We start from the raw sequence: 19,531 nt of genomic DNA, 5'->3' as shown, positions 1-19,531 counted from the left end.
AAGATAGTGAAGGTGAAGAAGTTGGAGGAGAAAGAAGGAGATGGTGGAGATCATGGTGAATGAGAAAGAAGGAGGTGCAGGCGGGGGAGAAAAAAGTTAAAGGTGAAAGAAAATGAAAAGATGGAGGAGAAAGAAGGAGAAGGGTTAGGAGGAGAAATTGAAGATGTTGGTGAAGAAAATGGTGAAGGTGGAGGAGAAGGTGAAGGAGAGAGTGAAGATGAAAGAGAAAAAGAAAGAAGAAGTAGGAGAAAGTGGAGCAGGAAGGAGGAGAAGGTGGTGGTGAAGATGATTGTTAAGGAGAAGATGAAGGTAGAGAAGTTGGGGGAGAAAGGAGGAGAAGGATGGGGAGGAGAATAGGTACTTCTGGACCATTGACATTTCCTTAGGAATCCCTTGATCCTCCATGCCAATTCAATGGGCAGTGTCTATTGGAAGCTGACCATAGACTTGGACTGGAGAACCTAGAAATGGCCAACAAATACCGGATGTTCAATGATATGGAATCCTGAGAGTTATAGTTTTACAAGGCCTTTAGCTTTCTCTGCCAAAGAGGACTGGTTCTTCACCAAACTACTAATCCCAGTATCCCACCTTAAGAAACGAGTTCGCTTCCAGCGCAATAAATAAATAAATAAATAGTATCCCACAGTTTTGAGCTACGGCAGTTAAAAGGGGTGTCAAACTGCATTAATTCAATAATGTAGATGCACTCAAAATAAAATAAAAAAAAAATTCAAACTATAAAGCAAAACCTATCCTAGGAATCTGACTGGTCAACGTAGGTAAGTTCATTGGCCCATTGAAATGAACCATTTGAGGCGTTTTCCCAACTGACCGTTCTGGTTTTCCAGGAAGTCTGTAAAGTAGAAGAATTCCGGAATCAACTCCTTCACGTCAACAGGGTTTTCCATTCGGACTTGCCAAGCGGCCGGGATGGAATGAAACTGGCGGTCAGAGCAGTCAAACCTGTTGAAATAAAATTATTATTAATATTATTTATTATAGAGGTTAGCTGTTATTAAGTGCCAAGTCTCAGGTGAAAACTCTGGTTTGCTGTGGAAACAAGGGTTGGAGATAAAGCTTCACTGGAGACCCCTCTCCCCCATGATAATAACTCTTCCAAGAGTGAATTTCCTTTCCTTCCAAGGGGAAGGTTTCTCTTGTTTCCTGTCGTCTAACCCTTATTCTTTAACTAGGAGTTGTCTGTAAGTTGGATGTTTACTCAGGACTGTTGTAGTCCGGCAAGTGTCAGAGGATTCAGAGGATGAGGACACCTAGGGAAGTCATGCTACCCATGCTCTATTCCACCTTGGTTAGACCACACCTGGAATATTGTGTCCAATTCTGGGCACCACAATTCAAGAGAGATATTGACAAGCTGGAATGTGTCCAGAGGAGGGCGACTCAAATGATCAAGGGTCTGGAGAACAAGCCCTATGAGGAGCGGCTTAAGGAGCTGGGCATGTTTAGCCTGAAGAAAAGAAGGCTGAGAGGAGATATGATAGCCATGTATAAATATGTGAGAGGAAGCCACAGGGAGGAGGGAGCAAGCTTGTTTTCTGCTTCCCTGGAGACTAGGACACAATGGGACAATGGCTTCAAACTTCAAGAGAAGAGATTCCATCTGAACATGAGGAAGAACTTCCTGACTGTGAGAGCCGTTCAGCAGTGGAACTCTCTGCCCCGGATGGAGTGTGGTGGAGGCTCCTTCTTTGGAAGCTTTTAAGCAGAGGCTGGATGGCCATCTGTCAGGGGTGATTTGAATGCAACGTTCCTGCTTCTTGGCTGAATGGGGTTGGACTGGATGGCCCAGGAGGTCTCTTCCAACTCTTTGATTCTATGATTCTAGGAGTCATCTATAAGTTGGATGTTTGTTACTCAGGACTGTTGTAGTCTTGCAAACATCAGAGGATTCCGAGGATGAGAGGTTCCAAAATGAAGCATCTGAGACTGTTTAGGGAGAACTGCAAACAGGTCAGGCTAACCCAGCTGATGCTTTGCATTCATTAGATCGTTCCCAGGCAACCACGGAAAGTGAAAGTATCATTTACATGAAGAAACGGTCTTGGGAAGATGAGGAGGTTTCAAGAGAGTGTTGATTAGATTTGAGAATGCAGGGTGTGAAAAGCAGGCAAGCCAGGTCTTCCCAGTGAATCTGAGATAAGATCCTGAAATCCAGGTGCCTTAGACATGATTTCATGGGAACTTCGATGGGCTTAAATTAAGTGCTTTGGCTTAAAGCATCTCCAGCTCATCCCCTGTTTGGGTATCAGCCAGCACGTCAACGACTTAAATCTAGACATAATTTTCTAAGACCTACAGAGACACTTGCTGGAACACCTCAGCAAGTGAGAGTCCAAAAGTGGCAGGCTCAAACCCAGAACCTCACCCAATGGCTGATACCAAATGATAGACTCCCCCCTGGGCACACAGAGGACTGGGCGACTTGGAAGGTGCTGAACAGACTGCACTCTGGCACCTTGATTAGCATTTGATTGCCTGGCAGTGCCTGGAGCAATCTTTTGTTGAGAGGTAATTAGATGTCCTTGTTTGTATTTATGTGTGTTCGGCATCTAATTGTTGCCAGTCTGTACGCCGCCCTGAGTCGCCTTCGGGCTGAAAAGGGCGGGATAAAAGTGTGGTAAAAAAAATAAAATTAAAAAAAGTACCTTTGAATACGTACCTGAAAATTACCTTGTATTATTTCTATGTTTTTGGATTTCTTGGTTCTGAGATTTTTCCTGGCATTTTTGAATTACTGCTATTGAACTCTGACGTTTTTTTGTATATTCCATGCTATATCCTGTTTTGTTTGGATTTGACCTTTCCCCCCCTTTTTATGTTCTTTCTTTAATAAACATTTTATTACTGGACTACTGGTCTTTGGTGTGGTGCTGGGTGAAAGGGTGTCTCAGCGCTAGGGTGCAACAGGAACTGTCTGTGTTGGCATATGCCTTGTGTGGTCGGAGGAACGGAGAGGCTATTTTGGCCAAGGTCTGCTTGCAAGTCTTCTGCTCACCTTCCACTCTGCAGCTGGATGTGCAAGGTGGTGAAGGGCTCTGTCCGGATGAGGTAGTGCATGACGCCCGCGGCGTTGGAGTAGTGGGTGCCGTAGTGGAACTTGTCAATCATCCCAGTGGGGTCCTCAAAGCTCTCGTACCTGCGGGGCAAGGGAATGTCAGAGTATTGACGCTTGCCAGCGGAAGGATTGCTAGATCAGTAGACACTGTGTTCCAAAAATCAGGACTCTGCAGACTTTCAGTTACAACAGAAAACTAAGTTTACTAAGTACATCTACACACGTCTATTCGCAGGAAGCTACAGACAGGAACTCCTAGGCAAAAACAACAGTCTCTGAACATCTGCTTATCTAACTTCTCGCTGAGACCAGTTCCTCCCTCTTCTTCCCAGCCAGAGAACACGTTATCTCATTTCTGTCAAGGTTACAGTTTCACAGCCTCAGCACACTATTTCTAATACACCATAGAACAGAATAGAATCCATCTTGAATTACATCTTAATCCATCTTGAAGTATATAGAAGCACATTGAAAAACACACATACATAACTAAATAATCCTGACAGGGAAGGCAACATACCATGCTCACCATCAATGGCACCTCTTCCTCTTCTTCACTCCTGGACCATTTGGGCTATTCCTCATCCTTATCAACGACTTGGACAAGGGTGGAATAGAAGCCATGCCCATCCCACTCACAGATGGGACCAAATTGGGATAACTATTACCCCAAAGGACAGGATTAGGATCTAAAAGGACCTCAACAGATGATAGAGCTGATTGGTCAAAACTAAAATGAACTTCAATGAGGAGAAACGGACTGTACTATATTATAAAGGTGAAAAGATGTACATATGTTTGTACTTCAAAGCCTCCTCCATGGCTTGATGGATCTGGACCAAACCTGGCACACAGACCTTTCATTGTCCAACTTAAAATACTGGTGTGGTTTCAGAAACCCACTGTGGAGTGTAACATTGCACATAACTGAATACGTAATGCCACACCACATATGTAGTTTTCTGTCGCCATTTTAATACCTGGGACATACTCTGTTTCTGTCCTGTTACAAGTGCCTTTCTTCCTGACTCAGTGAGGGGAAAAAGAATTTCCTTTCTAAATCCCTTTACCGCCTTGTACTGCTGCAGTTTCCCTTTTATATTGGCTGGGGCTTTCTTGTGAGCTGTTAAACCTTTGTGCTTTATATCACATGCTTGAGACACTCTGGTAAGCAACGAAGTAACAAAGTTTATTTATAGCTTCTGGTTCCAATGCTTGATGGTTATATTTGTGTTTTGTTACAGTCTCGAGTCTTACATTCAGTATCATTCACTCAGTTAACTTTTCTTATGAAACCCTCACTATCTCACATCAACAAATATGTTACTTTCTTCATATACCCTTGGTTGAACTATTTTCTGACTTAGGCCACCCTAGCGCCTTCTTATTTTTCCTTAAACCTGGTGTTGCCTTGGGTTGCATTTTCGAATGGGACCATTCAAAAATAACAATGTGTATTCCTAATAAATAGCATGCACAAATGTCTTTTTTGGGCAATGCCTCTCTATATAAATAAAAATGTAATGTTCGTTTGTGGGATTAACATAACTCAAAAACCACTGGATGAATTAACACCAAATTTGGACAGCATACACCTAACATCCCAATGTATGTCATTCACTAAAAAAACCTGATTTTGTCATTTGGGAGTTGTCGTTTCTGGGATTTATAATTTACCTACAATCAAAGAGCATTCTGAACTCCACCAACGATGGAATTGAACCAAATGTGGAAGACAGGACTCCCATAAACAACAGAAAACACTAGAAGGGTTTGGTAGCATTGACCTTGAATTTGAGAGTTGTAGTTCAGCTACATCCAAAGAGCACTGTGGACTGAAACAATGATGGGTCTGGACCAAACTTGGCATGAATATTCCATATGCTCAAATATGAACACAGATGGAGTTTGGGGGGAAATAGACCTTGATATTTGGGAGTTGTAGTTACTAGGATTTATAGTTCACCTACAATCAAAGAGCATTCTGAACCCCACCAACGACAGAATTGGGGCAAACTTCCCACACAGAACCCCCATAACCAACAGAAAATACTTAAGGCCATCCAGTCCAACTCCCTTCACCAGGGCAAGAAAATGTAATCAGAGCCCTCCTGACAAAGAGCCATCCAGCCATAGATATAGATAGATAGATACGATTCACACACACACATAGTATCATAGATTTGAAAGGGACCCCTAGAGAAGGACAATTATATGTTGATGTTCCAGAGTAGGCAAACCAGACGATCTCCACATCAACACTGACAAAGAAACAGCATGAAATACTGTTTACACACAAGCATAAAGACATTACATGTATTAGAAACCAACACTTTCTCATTAATTTATTTTCCAGATCACCAGACTGGGCCGCCACAACGCATGGCAGGGAATGGCTAGTTAGCAATAAACATGAAATACACAGGTATAGGTTTGGATGACACCTGGCTTGGAAACAGTCCAAGGAAAGGGATCAAGGAGTCTTAGGAGACCTCAAGATGGACATGAGCCAAGAGTGTGATGTGGCAGCAAAAAAGGCCAATGCAATCCTAGGCTGCATCAATAGGAGTCTAGTTTGTGAATAGAGGGAAGTCATAGCCCCGCTCTCACTTGCTTAGGGAAATGCTGGCAGCCACAAATATGAACTTTTGGTGGTCTACAAATTGTACTTTGTATTGTCGAAGGCTTTCATGGCCAGAATCACTGGGTTGTTGTAGGTTTTTTGGGTTGTATGGCCATGTTCTAGAAGCATTCTCTCCTGACGTTTCACCTGCATCTGTGGCAAGCATCCTCAGAGGTTGTGAGGTTTGTTGGAAACTGGGAAATTGGGTTTATCTCCTGGTGAAATGTCAGGAGAGAATGCTTCTAGAACATGGCCATACAACCCGAAAAACCTACAACACCACAAATTGTACTTTCTTCCCGTTCTTGTAAGGAATGCACTCACTTTTCCTTCACGTCCTTGGCGTGTTTTTCATTGGCCACACCAATGGGCTTGGAAAGGTCTCGGAAGACGGATGGGTTGCTAAGGTCCAGGGTCTCCGAGGCATAATCTTGCAGGATCCATGGAAACTGGAGAAAAGGGAGAAAGAATGGGACTTTTTCACTGTTAGGAGGCCGGGGGGAATGGAGTTCACATATGACCTCATTTGCATTAATCACACAATAAATAATAATCACACAATTAACAATTAACAATACAAATAAATAAATAAATAAATAAATAACAAGGAACTGGTGGGATCACAAGCCTAAAAGAGTTACAGAGAACGAACATGTCAAACTCCTCTGGGACTTCTGAATTCAGACAGTGTTCTGGAACAGCTGTTCCAGGAGCTCCAGATTTATTTGCTGTGTTTGCATGTTTGTGTGCAATCCCATGCTTGGGATTTTGCAGCAGGGGGTTTCCTGTTATAATTTGCATTTATAGGGTAAGCCACCTGCCAGTTATAGTTAGGTTCCCAGGCCCCACCCCTTTTTGAGTTTTGGAGGGAAAAGGAGCCTTTTTGAGTTCCATTCTCACAGAGAAGCCTTTCGCACAGGACATAGAACGAAGTGGCTCCTGTAGAAAAGCTTCGTCTTTTACAGCTTGGCCGGGGTTATACAGCCCTACGGCTTGGCCAGGAGACATACAGCCACAGCTTGGCTGAGGGACTCCAGCCGGCCATCACAGCAACCTGAACTCCTTCTTTTTCCCTGGAGGTCTACAAAGCTCTGTTGAGGCAAGGGTCACTCGCGGAAGCCAGACGCAGTTGGTACCGGGTGCAGGGGCTCCATGTCAACAGAAGCAAAGACAGACTGCCCAGATTAGAAGCTAGGATTTCCCCATCAGTTAGTTACAGTTAAGAAGACAGTGCCTGTTCCTAGTGGACAAGATTGTAAGAGCCTATAGACTGTATAGACTGTCACTCCTTTCCACCTGCTACTAAGGAGGCTGTCCAGGTCCTGAACCGGTGCCTGGCCGCTGTGACGGTCTGGATGAGGGCGAACAAACTGAAATTAAATCCAGACAAGACGGAGGTACTCCTGGTCAGTTGCAAGGCCGAACTGGGTATAGGGTTACAACCCGTGCTGGATGGGGTCGCACTCCCCTTGAAGGCGCAGGTTCGCAGCTTGGGTGTGATCCTGGATTCATCGCTGAGCCTGGATCCCCAGGTTTCAGCGGTGACCAGGGGAGCATTTGCACAGCTCAGGCTCATGCACCAGCTGCGCCCGTACCTCAGGAAGTCTGACTTGGCCACGGTGGTACACGCTCTGGTCAAATCCCGCCTTGACTACTGCAACGCTCTCTACGTGGGGCTGCCCTTGAAGACGGCCCGGAAGCTTCAGCTAGTCCAGCGCGCGGCAGCCATGTTACTAACTGGAGCGGGACGCAGGGAGCACACAACGCCCTTGTTGTTCCAGCTCCACTGGCTGCCGATCTGCTACCGGGCCCAATTTAAGGTGCTGGTGTTATCCTACAAAGCCCTAAACGGTTCCGGCCCAAAATACCTTTCAGACCGCATCTCGGCCTATGAGCCTACGAGGACCTTGAGATCGTCTGGGGAGGCCCTTCTCTCGATCCCGCCTGCCTCACAGGCACGTCTGGCGGGGACGAGAGAGAGGGCCTTCTCGGTGGTGGCCCCCCGGCTGTGGAACGCCCTCCCTGCTGACATCAGACAGGCGCCCTCCCTTATGTCCTTCCGTAAGAGCCTGAAGACATGGCTATTCGAGAAGGCATTCAATTAAGTGCTACAGTAACTGGAAATGACAACTGGAACGGAATATGACTACGAGACTGATTATGATTCTACTATAAGACGAAGCGGATTTTTTAGTGTAATTAGATGTTTGTGTAGTAGTGATATGTTGTTTTCCTGTCATGTTGGCTCATTGTAAATTGTCTTTTATATGTTGTACACCGCCGCGAGTCGCCCCAGGGCTGAGAGCGGCGGTTAATAAATGCAGCAAATAAATAAATAAATAAATAAATAAATAAAACCGTTAAAGTACCTGTTTGTTACCAGTCTCTTAAAGACTTGAATAGTAAAGCCGTGAAGTTTTGTTTGAAGATTTGTTCCTTAATAAAAGAACTTTGTTGGACTTACTTCAAGCAATCTAAAGACTCTGTTTGGGGGAATCTAAGGGCCTTTATTCTGAGGCAGCCCCGGCGTCCCGTTGGGCACAGAGAATTTATGTCCTGTGTACAGTCTAATGCACAGGCCCAGCGTGCGACAGCACAGACAGACAAAGTTTTCGAGCACAATACTCCTGACCTCACGATTGTGTTAAAAAACCAAGTATAGCTTGTTGATGTTGCAATCCCAGGCGACAGGCGATTGAAGAGAAACAACTGGAAAAGCTGACATGATATGAAGATTTAGAGATCGAATTGCAAAGACTTTGGCACAAGCCAGTAAAGGTGATCTCAGTGGTTATCGGCACACTGGGTGCAGTGCCTAAAGACCCTGGTCTGCAGTTAAACACAATCGGCACTGACAAAATTACTATCTGCCAGCTGCAAAAGGCCACCCTACTTGGATCAGCACGCATTATATTATTTATCATCGATAAATCACATAGCCTAGACACTTGGGAAGTTTCCAGCGTGGGATCCAATTCAACAGCCAGCAGAGTGAACTTGTTTGCTATGGATTCATCATGTTGTGTTTCAAATAATAATAATAATAATAATAATAATAATAATAATAGTGGTTATTATTATCATTATACAAGCAGATGGGTAAATTCTCTGGTGAGATATAAAGCTTGAAGCAGGTATCCACTAGCACGAAAGCCACTATTTTGAACATACATACTGCCACTCTATGTCTAATTTTTGTTTTGTGTCTTTTAATATGAATTTATGGAAATACGTTTCAATATGTGTATTTCCGCCCCCGGTGGCGCAGTGGGTTAAAGCACTGAGCGGCTGAGCTTGTTGATCGAAAGGTCGCAGGTTCGATTCCGGGGAGCGGCGTGAGCTTCCGCTGTCAGCCCTAGCTTCTGCCAACCTAGCAGTTCGAAAACATGCAAATGTGAGTAGATCAATAGGTACTGCTCTGGCGGGAAGGTAACGGCGCTCCATGCAGTCATGCCGGCCACATGACCTTGGAGGTGTCTACGGACAACGCTGGCTCTTCGGCTTAGAAATGGAGATGAGCACCATAACCCAGAGTTAGACATGACTGGACTTAATGTCAGGCGACTACCTTTACCTTATGTGTATTCTATGAATTGGTTTTAAATTATTTCCATTCTTATATGGAAATTATACGGGGAGTCTAACCCAGATCTATAACAGCATTATTATTATTATTATTATTATTATTATTATTATTATTATTACTACTACTACTACTATATTTATATTAACATATAAAGTATTTATACGTTATCTCTCCGAAAGGAGACTCACAGCAACTTAACATAAAAGCATCAGCATACGATTTAAAATATACCGACATGCAAACATTAAAACAGGAGTAAATAGAAACAGTATTTTTAAAATCCCAGTTAAAACCCATTAAAATGCAACTACGCCTCGAGTTGTGTAATGTAATCACCTCTGCTTTCAACAGTTGTAATGCCCACCATAGATAATACCTTCTATGGACTATTGAACTTTGTATATATGAACTAGTTAAGACAGTATATATTCTGCCAGGTTTTCAGTGGGGTTTGTCTGTTGATGGCGCAATGTATTTGTTAGTTTCTACAGTTTCATTTTTTTCTTTCTTGTATGTTTTGTGTTATTGTTATAATAAAGCACCTTGAGGGCACTAATGGAGGAGGCGAGGCTCAAAGGGAGGGAGTAAATGTCTCTATAAATAAATACCGAAGCAAATAAATAATAAAACAATATACCCTCATTGTGCCTCATTTCCTTACCACGGGATACTGGGAGAGGTCGTTGTAGGTTCGCCCGGCAATGGTGTTCAGCTGCATGAGGTATTCGAAGTTGGAGATTTCCCTGTAAACCCATTTCTGTAGGGAAATAAAGATGTAATACTCATTTAATAGGATGCAATAAAACACTCAGGTGGGAGCATGCAAAGATATTAAGTGATGTTTTCTTGGTGTCTCCAGAGCAGACAACTTTGCCATAAAATCAAGTTCCTGGATCAGCTCTCATGCTCATGCATCTTGTCTCCTGTGTTTGCCTATGTTCCTGTAAGAGTTTTGCCTTGGAAAAGCTTCTGTTTTCGTGCTTATGGATTTATGCCTGTGATCTTGATTGCCTGGATTCCATGTCCCTTTCCTTTATGGATTACTGAACTTTGTATATATGAACTACTGCTATTTTTTAGTACATTTTCTAATGCTTTTTGAGAACTGCCTTTTTCTTTGCTTTTTTCTTTGCTTTTTTTCTGTGCTTTTCTAAATAAACTGCTGTAGTTAGAAGCTTCATGGCCATCTGTCGGGGGTGCTTTGAATGCATGTATAATGTATGTAAAATGTATAATATCACAAAGGATTACCACCTCACTCGCCTCATAGGAAACCTGCTACAAAACAGGAGCTTTTTTGTTGAGTTCCAGGGCCAGAGAAGCAGATGGCAAAAACAGAAGAACGGCCTGCCCCGGGAGCGTGCTTGCTCCATCCATGTTCAACATTTACACAAATGACCAGCCATTGCCAGAAGGGACAGAGAGTTTAATCTATGCTGACAATCATGCCATTACCGCTAAAGCAGGGAGCTTTGAGATGGTTGAAAAGAAGCTCTCCGAAGCTCTAGGTGCCCTTACTGCCTATTACAGGGAAAACCAGCTGATCCCTAATCCATCTAAAACACAGACATGTGCTTTTCACCTTAAGAACAGACAAGCATCCCGAGCTCTGAGGACAACCTGGGAAGGAATCCCACTGGAGCATTGCAGCACACCCAAATACCTGGGAGTCACTCTGGACCGTGCTCTGACCTACAAGAAGCACTGCCTGAATATCAAGCAAAAAGTGGGTGCTAGAAACAATATCATACGAAAGCTGACTGGCACAACCTGGGGATCACAACCAGACATAGTGAAGACATCTGCCCTTGTGCTATGCTACTCTGCTGCTGAGTATGCATGCCCAGTGTGGAACACATCTCACCACACTAAAACAGTGGATGTGGCTCTTAATGAGACATGCTGCATTATCACGGGGTGTCTGTGCCCTACACCACTGGAGAAATTACACTGCTTAGCCGGTATTGCACCACCTGACATCCGCCGGGAAGGAGCAGCCAATAGTGAAAGGACCAAGGCAGTGACATCTCCAGCCCATCCCCTGTTCGGATATCAGTCACTATGCCAACGCTTAAATCAAGAAATAGTTTTCTAAGATCTACAGAGACAATAGCTGGAACACCTCAGCAAGCGAGAGTCCAAAAGCGGCAGGCTCAAACCCGGGACTGCAATCCATGGCTGATACCAAATGAGAGACTCCCCCCTGGGCACACAGAAGACTGGGTGACTTGGAAGGCGCTGAAAAGACTGCGCTCTGGCATTACAAGATGCAGAGCCCACCTTAGGAAATGGTGCCACAAAGTGGAATCCATGACATACGAGTGTGGAGAAGAGCAAACCACTGACCACCTGCTGCAATGCACCCTGAGCCCCACCACATGCACAATGGAGGACCTCCTTGCAGCAACACCAGAGGCACTCCAAGTGGCCAGATACTGGTCAAAGGACATTTAATAGAATACCAACCCTGCAAGCTTTGTGTTTTGTTTGTTTGTTTGGTCTTAATGCAATACAACGGTTCACTCCTGACATGATAAATCTATCTATCTATCTATCTATCTATCTATCTATCTATCATAATAGTAATTATTATATAGAGCACAATCACAAAAAAATGAAGTCATTTTCTGAAGTTGCAGTCTTAAGGGGAAAAAGCAGGTTAATAATAATAATAATAATAATAATAATAATGGCAAAAGATATTTAAATATACACATGTATGGCTATCTATCTATCATAATTATTCAAAAATATATATTTGACTTCTTGGGGGAGCAGAATCTGGTCCACAAACCACATTTTGCCTAATACTGCTATAAATGTTCCAGAACCAAGATGCAAAAAAGATGATGATGCAAAGTGAGAACAAAATGGGATACAAACAACAACAACAACAACAAATGTACAAACAGGAGGATTCTGCACCTGATGCAAAGTGAAAACACAATGGGATACAAACAACAACAACAATAACAACAACAACAACAACAACAACAACAACAACAACAACAACAAATGTACAGACAGGAGGATTCTGCACCTGAGTCAATCCGGATGCCTTGAGCAGCTCCTGAGGGGAACGGCTTCCAAAATAAATCTGGTTCGGCGGCCGGAGGCTGAGGATGGAGGAGTACACCTTGTTCCTCACCTGCGGAGGCCAACAGGGAGGATTAAAAGGGGTGCATCTACACCACTAGAATTAATGCACTTTGATACCATTTTAACTACCATGCTATGGAATCCCAGGAGTTTGGTGAAGATCCGGCACTTTTTCGAAGAGAAGGCAAAAAGACTCCCAGGATCCCATAGCATTGAGCCATGGTAGTTCAAGTAATGTCAAACTGCATTAATTCTATAGTGTAGATACACCCTGAAAGCAGGAAAAGGGAGCTTATTCAGCCCTTACCATCTTCTTGAAGTTGAGGAAGTAGTTTGCCTGGTCGATGAAGAAGAATTCTAGTGCGGATCGGCGAAGATTGTAGCGGCGGAGGTGCAATTCCCGGAGTTGCGCCAAAGGACGCTTGAAGTCGTACCCAATTCCTAGGTAAAGAAGGGTGGATATCCTGGGAGTTGTAGGTTTGGAAGCCCACTTGGGCAGCAAAAAAAGCTAAATGCCTTGCAAAACTGCATTAATTCTATAGTGTAGATACACCCAGGTGCTTGTGTTACATCCTCAGAGACTGCCTTTAACATGGTATCCAGACCAAAACAGATCAAAGCGACTTTGTCTGCAAAGTAAAAGCTTCACAGCGAGTAGCCGAATTGTCAGGGCTCCCACTCTGGGTATCATTATATTGTGATTGTGCTTATTGGAATGTTATTTTATGACTGTGTTTATAATTTTTTTCTTGATGTAATTTGATGATGTTGTTTATTGTTTATGTTTTGGTTTTATTTCGCTGTAACCTGTTGTCCGGGCCCCATGTCAGCCGCTCCAAGTCCCCATTGGGGAGATGGTGGCGGGGTATAAATAAAGATTATTATTTTATTATTATTATTATTATTATTATTTTGAACCGCGGCATTTAAGGCAGTAGCAAACTGCTGAGAGTGGGAGTCCAAACAACTGCCACTCTCAGTTGCAGTTGGTTGGAAGGTCATCACCAAATAGAGAGGACACAATAGTCATGTTTACATGTGCAAAAGGATATCACATTTAGGAAGGAGCAAGGTACGCTTTGTGCAACTCCAGCACTGGATTCCAATTGCAGATCTGAATATTTGGAAAAACTTCAAAGTCAGAGCTGTTCAGCAGTGGGACATGTTGCCTGGGAGTTTAGTGGATTTTCCTTCTCTTGATATTTTTAAGCAGCGGCTGGAAGGCTGTCTGTTGGAAGGGCTTGGATTGTGTCTCTCTGCCTTTCTGGAAAGGGGTTGGACTGGATGGCCTTTGGGGGTCTCTCCCAACACTACGATGTCGTGGAGGTGTTACCTTCCTCGGTCTCGTCCTTCTCGCTGCTGCCGTCATAGAAGTAGATGTGCTGCGTGGTCACTTCCAAACGCCCCGGGATGACGGCTACGGTGGTGATGAGCTCGCAGTCCTCCGAGATGACCAGCTTCTCCCTTTGGCTTTGCTCCTTGGGCTCCACGCTGGGAGAAAATAGGGACACTGTTTACAGAAAACCCATGCACACTGATAGATATCTAGACAAACAAACAAACAAAAAACCAGCCAGCTGCATTAAATGAGTACTGACTGAGAGGTCATGAGTTTGAAGCCAGCCCGGGTCGGAGTGAGCTCCTGACCATTAATAGTCTATCTTGCTGTTGACCTATGCAGCCCGAAAGACATTATAATATTATCGATATTTTATGTATACACAATATATTATGAAGCCCGAAAGACAGTTGAATCTCTCAACTAGGAAATTTAGGTACCTCTTTATGCGGAGAGGCTAATTTAACTAATTTACAAAACCATAAAACCTTCCAGCAGCGTGCATAAAAATGAGGAAGTACTCTATCAAGGATTCGGTGTCACAAGTGGACGGTGAAGCGGCAGCTCCCCCTGTGGATGGAATCGAGCATACCCTCATGAAGTTGGAAAAGCTGGAATGTTACATTGCCTTTGTGTCTGTCTATATATGTTGTATGTCTATGGCACTGAATGTTTGCCATGTATATGTGCATTGTAATCCTCCCTGAGTCCCCTGCGGGGTCAGAAGGGTGGAATAGAAATACTGTAAATAAATAAATATACAAATAAATTATCTCAGACCATCATATCCTGGTGACGCTGATATGAACTTGACTCCAAGCATTAAATCCACAAACCAAACCAACAACTGGGCCACACAGTATACATAAACCCAATGTACACCGATCGCAACGGTCTTGGACAGCAGTGGCTCCCAAAGTGACCCATTCAAGGTGGAATCAGGTGTCAAACAGGAATGATGTGTTATTGCCCCAACTTTATTCTCCATCTTCATCGCTATGATACATCTTGTTTATGGGAAGCTTCCCACCGGAGTGGAAATCATCTATCGGACAGATGGCATGCTGTTTAACCTCAGCAGACTGAAAGCCAAAACCAAGGTCACAACAACATCTGTTATAGAACTCCAGTATGCTGATGACAACGTCGTCTGTGCGCATTCAGAAGAAGACCTACATTGAACCACCTAGAATTCGTACAATACATACCCAGGTCAATAGAAATGAGGAGACCATGAAAATGAATAAAATCTGGTTACCAGTATTTAAAAAACCCACCAGAACCAAAACAGTAAATAAGGAACACCACTTGGAAACAGGGAAACTCCAGACAGGAAACAATCAAGTGCCAGCTAACACCTCCCTAACAGGGGATGCCTCCAGGCAACAACAGCCAAGCTACCCCCAAGCAGATACTCTCACTGATTGACTTTGCAAACTTCATGCCTACTCAGTGCTAATCAAGCTTGCAAATGGCAACATTCACACTTCCTTCAAACAGACAAGGGCTCTTTCTCCCACCCTGGATGTTCCAGATACACTCAACTGGCCTCATTTCCAGCAGAACCTCAGAAGATGTCATGAGCCACAGATGCAGGCAAAATGTCAGGAGGGAATGCTGCTGGAACATGGCCATACAGCCCGAAAAACTCACAGCAACCCAGTGATTCTGGCCATGAAAACCTTTGACAACACAAAATAGGGACAGCTAAAGTGATCACTCATTGCCAGGGCAGTGGGCCCGGGACCCCTGCCTCTCTGTCCCGATGGACACCGATTTGCCCAAAAGGTAACTCAGGAGGACTCACTGGCTGTCCAGGAAAGACAGGTCCTCTTCGGCCAGCTGGTCATCCTGCATCTCGCTGACCTTGGCCTCCTTGGCCACGGCTAAAGGAAGGGATTCGGCCGGGTTGTGCAAGTGGTCAGCGCCTGGAAGAGAGGGAGGAAAGCTTAGATTGCATTGCGGCAGCCCTGGCGATGCCAACAGAATAGCCCATCTGTCTTAATAAATGGAGAATGTCCTCCAAAATAGGCTTGGCATCTCTACAAAGAGGCTGCTGGGGATGTTTTTTAGCCAAAATATCACATCCTGCATTGAGCCGAATGGGGTTGGACTAGATGGCCTCTGGGGACCCCTTCCAATGGGCTACCATAATTATTTATGTGGTGGTCTTCTACTGAGCTAAAAGTAGGGCTAGATGGCCTCTGGGGACCCCTTCCAATGGGCTACCATAATTATTTATGTGGTGGTCTTCTACTGAGCTAAAAGTAGGGCTAGATGGCCTCTGGGGACCCCTTCCAATGGGCTACCATAATTATTTATATGGAGGTCTTCTATTGAGCAAAAAGTAGGGCTAGATGGCCTCTGGGGACCCCTTCCAATGGGCTACCATAATTATTTATGTGGTGGTCTTCTACTGAGCTAAAAGTAGGGCTAGATGGCCTCTGGGGACCCCTTCCAATGGGCTACCATAATTATTTATATGGAGGTCTTCTATTGAGCAAAAAGTAGGGCTAGATGGCCTCTGGGGACCCCTTCCAATGGGCTACCATAATATGGAGGTCTTCTATTGAACCGAACGTAGGGCTAGATGGCCTCTGGGGCCCCTTTTCTAATTGACCATTTGCATGATTTTGTAGTGAGAAGGGGGTTGGACTAGAGGCCTCTGTGGCTCCCTACTAATGGGCTACCATAATTATTTTTGTGGTCTTATATTGCTCAAAAGTAGGGCTAGATGGCCTCAAGGGACCCCTTCCAACGGGCTACCATAGTTATTTATGTGGAGTTCTTATATTGGTCAAAGAGTAGGGTTAGATGGCCTCTGGGGACCTCTTCCAATGGACTATCTGTATTTGCATGATTTTGTATTGAGAAGGGGGTTGGACTAGATGGCCTCTGGGACTCCCTTCCAATGGGCTACCATAATTATTTATGTGGAGGCCTTATATTGAGCGAAGAGTAGGTCTAGATGGCCTCTGGGGCTCCCTTCCAATGGGCTACTATAATTATTTATGTGGAGGTCTTACATTGGGCTACCATAATTATTTATGTGGAGGTCTTATATTGAGCGAAGAGTAGGGCTAGATGGCTTCTGGGGACCCCTTTTCCAATGGGCTACCATAATTATTTATGTGGAGGTCTTCTACTGAACTAAAAGTAGGGCTAGATTGCCTCTGGGGACCCCTTTTCCAATGGGCTACCATAATTATTTATGCGGAGGTCTTCTACTGAACTAAAAGTAGGGCTAGATTGCCTCTGGGGACCCCTTTTCCAATGGGCTACCATAATTATTTATGTGGAGGTCTTATATTGAGCAAAGAGTAGGGCTAGATGGCCTCTGGGGACCCCTTTTCTAATGGACTATTACTATTTGCATGATTTTGTATTGAGAAGGGGGTTGTACTAGATGGTCTCTGGGGACCCCTTCCAATGGGCTACCATAATTATGTATGTGGAGGTCTTATATTGAGCAAAGAGTAGGGCTAGATGGCCTCTGGAGACCCCTTCCAACAGGCTACCATAATTATTTATGTGGAGGTCTTATATTGAGCAAAAAATAGGGCTAGATGGCCTCTGGGGTTCCCTTTTAATGGACTACTATTATTTGTATTGAGAAGGGGATTGGACTCACTAGATGGCCTGTGGGGACCCCTTTCAATTGACTTCTTTCATTCACATAGAGATTTTGCATTGAGAAGTGGCGTCAATGATTTATGTGGAAGTCTTGTGTTGAGTAATGGGTTGGACTAGATGGCCTTTGGAGATCCTTTTTGAAAGGACTACCACTATTTAGATGGAGGTATCAAGAAGGGGATTGGGACTAGATGGCCTCTGGGGACCCCTTTGAAAGGACTACTGTTATTTAGATGGAATATCTTACTATTGGGAAGACGGTTGGACTAGATGGTCCATCTTACCCAGATTGTCCCGAAGAGCGCTGGCCTCCGCATGTCGGTCGAAATTGTAATTGGGGACCAGCTTCAGCCGCATTCGAGAGTAGGTCTCCGCACTCGACAGCTTCCAATGCATCTCGGGAGGATTTCTGCACCAAGACACAAGGACCCGTTCATAATAAATATCCTCCTCTCTGCAAAAACATTGGGATATCCTCCCATTTCCAGTTTTGTTTTTGGATTTGTTTTGGATTAGATGGAGCTCCCAGTGGCGCCGTGGGTTAAACCACTGAGTTGCTGAACAGGCTGCAGGTTGGAATTCGGGGAGCGGGGTGAGCTCCACCTGTTAGCTCCTGCTTCTGCCAACCTAGCGGTTTGAAAACATGCAAAGGTGAGTAGATCAATAGGGACTGCTCCACCAGGAAGGTAACGGCACTCCATGCAGTCATGTTGGCCACAGACCTTGGAGGTGTCTATGGACAATGCCGTTAGTGATCAAAGAACAAGGAGGGAATGATTTGTGTCATAGTGGATTGAGCACCCGACTGTTAAGCCTAGCTTACTGTCCACCTAAGCGGTTTGTAAACAGCTGAGCTGTGAGTAGAGAAATTAGGGACTGTTGAAAGCGGGGAGGGATTTTACGCCACCATAAAAATGTCAGCAATCAAAGAACAAGGAGGGAATATGATCAAAATGATTCAGGTCATGGATTGAGCACCCGACTGTTAAGCTTAGCTTACTGTCCACCTAACTGGTTCGAAAACAGCTCAGCTGTGAGTAGAGAAATTAGTACTTAAAGCAGGGAGGTATTTTACGCCACCATAAAAATGTCAGCAATCAAAGAACAAGGAGGGAATATGATCAAAATGATTTGTGTCATAGTGGATTGAGCACCCGACTGTTAAGCCTAGCTTACTGTCCACCTAAGTGGTTCGAAAACAGCTCAGCTGTGAGTGGAGAAATTAGGGACTGCTTAAAGCGGGGTGGTATTTTACGACACCACAAAAGTTGCTGAGCTTATTGACCGAAAGGTCACAGGTTCGAATCCGGGGAGCAGCATGAGCTCCAGGTGTTAGCTCCAGCTTCTGCCAACCTAGCACTTCGAAAACATGCAAAGGTGAGTCGATCAATAGGTACCACTCCGGCAGGAAGGTAACGGCGCTCCATGCAGTCATGCCACATGACCTTGGAGGCACCTATGGACAACGCCGGCTCTTTGGCTTAGAAAGGGAGGAGAGCATTACTGGATTTAATGTTGGTTTAGATGAAGGTCATGATTTAAGTGAAACTTCACAGCTGCAGGTGGAGGAGTCGGCCGCTCCATCTGGGAGCTCAGTGCCTCTCAATTCCCAGGGCAACCAGTCCCAGGATAATGAGGTATCTGGCCTTGAAGGTAATGGAGATTTGATTAGGGAGGACCGTTTGCAATTAAGGGTACGCCGAAGTGCTCGGCTTGCCAACAGACGGGAAGTTCGAGGTCAACGTAATGCTTTCGTTGCAATTCAGAGTAGGCTTCACCTTGCTCCCAAACACCACCACACAAGAGCTGCAGATTTTGTAGTTTATTGAGGAAAAACAAAGTCAAAACATAGAGTAAGCAATGCAAAGTTCCAAAGACAAAGGTTAAATGCAGAAGCACAGTTCCAAAGATCCACAGGCAAAAACATGAATCATAATCCTTTAAGCCATGATCAAACAAGAGTCCATGGTAAAACAGTGAAACACAAAACCCAAAATCCAAGATTCGGGAAGCCCAAAGTGTGCTGCTTATAGCCAAGATTAATCCATAGAAGCTTTCATGGAAAGAGCCACGTTGAACTGACAATTTCTCTTTGTCAGCCAGAAGCCTAAATACCCTTTGCCATCATGAAAGCATTGCGATAACCTTTTGCTGACTTGGCTTCTTTCTCAC

The 19,531-nt window shown here is 44.4% G+C and overlaps 1 protein-coding gene across 1 annotated transcript in view; it reads right to left on the bottom strand.

Moving 5' to 3' along the window:
• Nucleotides 1-19,531, bottom strand: part of NBEAL2 (neurobeachin like 2) — a 248,250-nt gene that overhangs the window by 23,215 nt on the left and 205,504 nt on the right. The window contains exons 34-42 of the mRNA XM_060782698.2: nt 17,644-17,768; nt 15,534-15,654; nt 13,721-13,878; nt 12,695-12,828; nt 12,329-12,436; nt 9,950-10,045; nt 6,027-6,151; nt 3,020-3,160; nt 836-966 (exon numbers count right to left, since the gene is read on the bottom strand). Of these exons, the coding sequence (XP_060638681.2) occupies nt 836-966; nt 3,020-3,160; nt 6,027-6,151; nt 9,950-10,045; nt 12,329-12,436; nt 12,695-12,828; nt 13,721-13,878; nt 15,534-15,654; nt 17,644-17,768 (1,139 nt within the window). The remainder of the gene's footprint in view (nt 1-835; nt 967-3,019; nt 3,161-6,026; nt 6,152-9,949; nt 10,046-12,328; nt 12,437-12,694; nt 12,829-13,720; nt 13,879-15,533; nt 15,655-17,643; nt 17,769-19,531) is intronic.

Source organism: Anolis sagrei, chromosome 6 (assembly GCF_037176765.1).
Source record: "Anolis sagrei isolate rAnoSag1 chromosome 6, rAnoSag1.mat, whole genome shotgun sequence".
In the NCBI taxonomy this organism is placed as follows: Eukaryota; Metazoa; Chordata; class Lepidosauria; order Squamata; family Dactyloidae; genus Anolis; species Anolis sagrei.
This window is presented reverse-complemented; position numbering and strand designations above follow the sequence as displayed.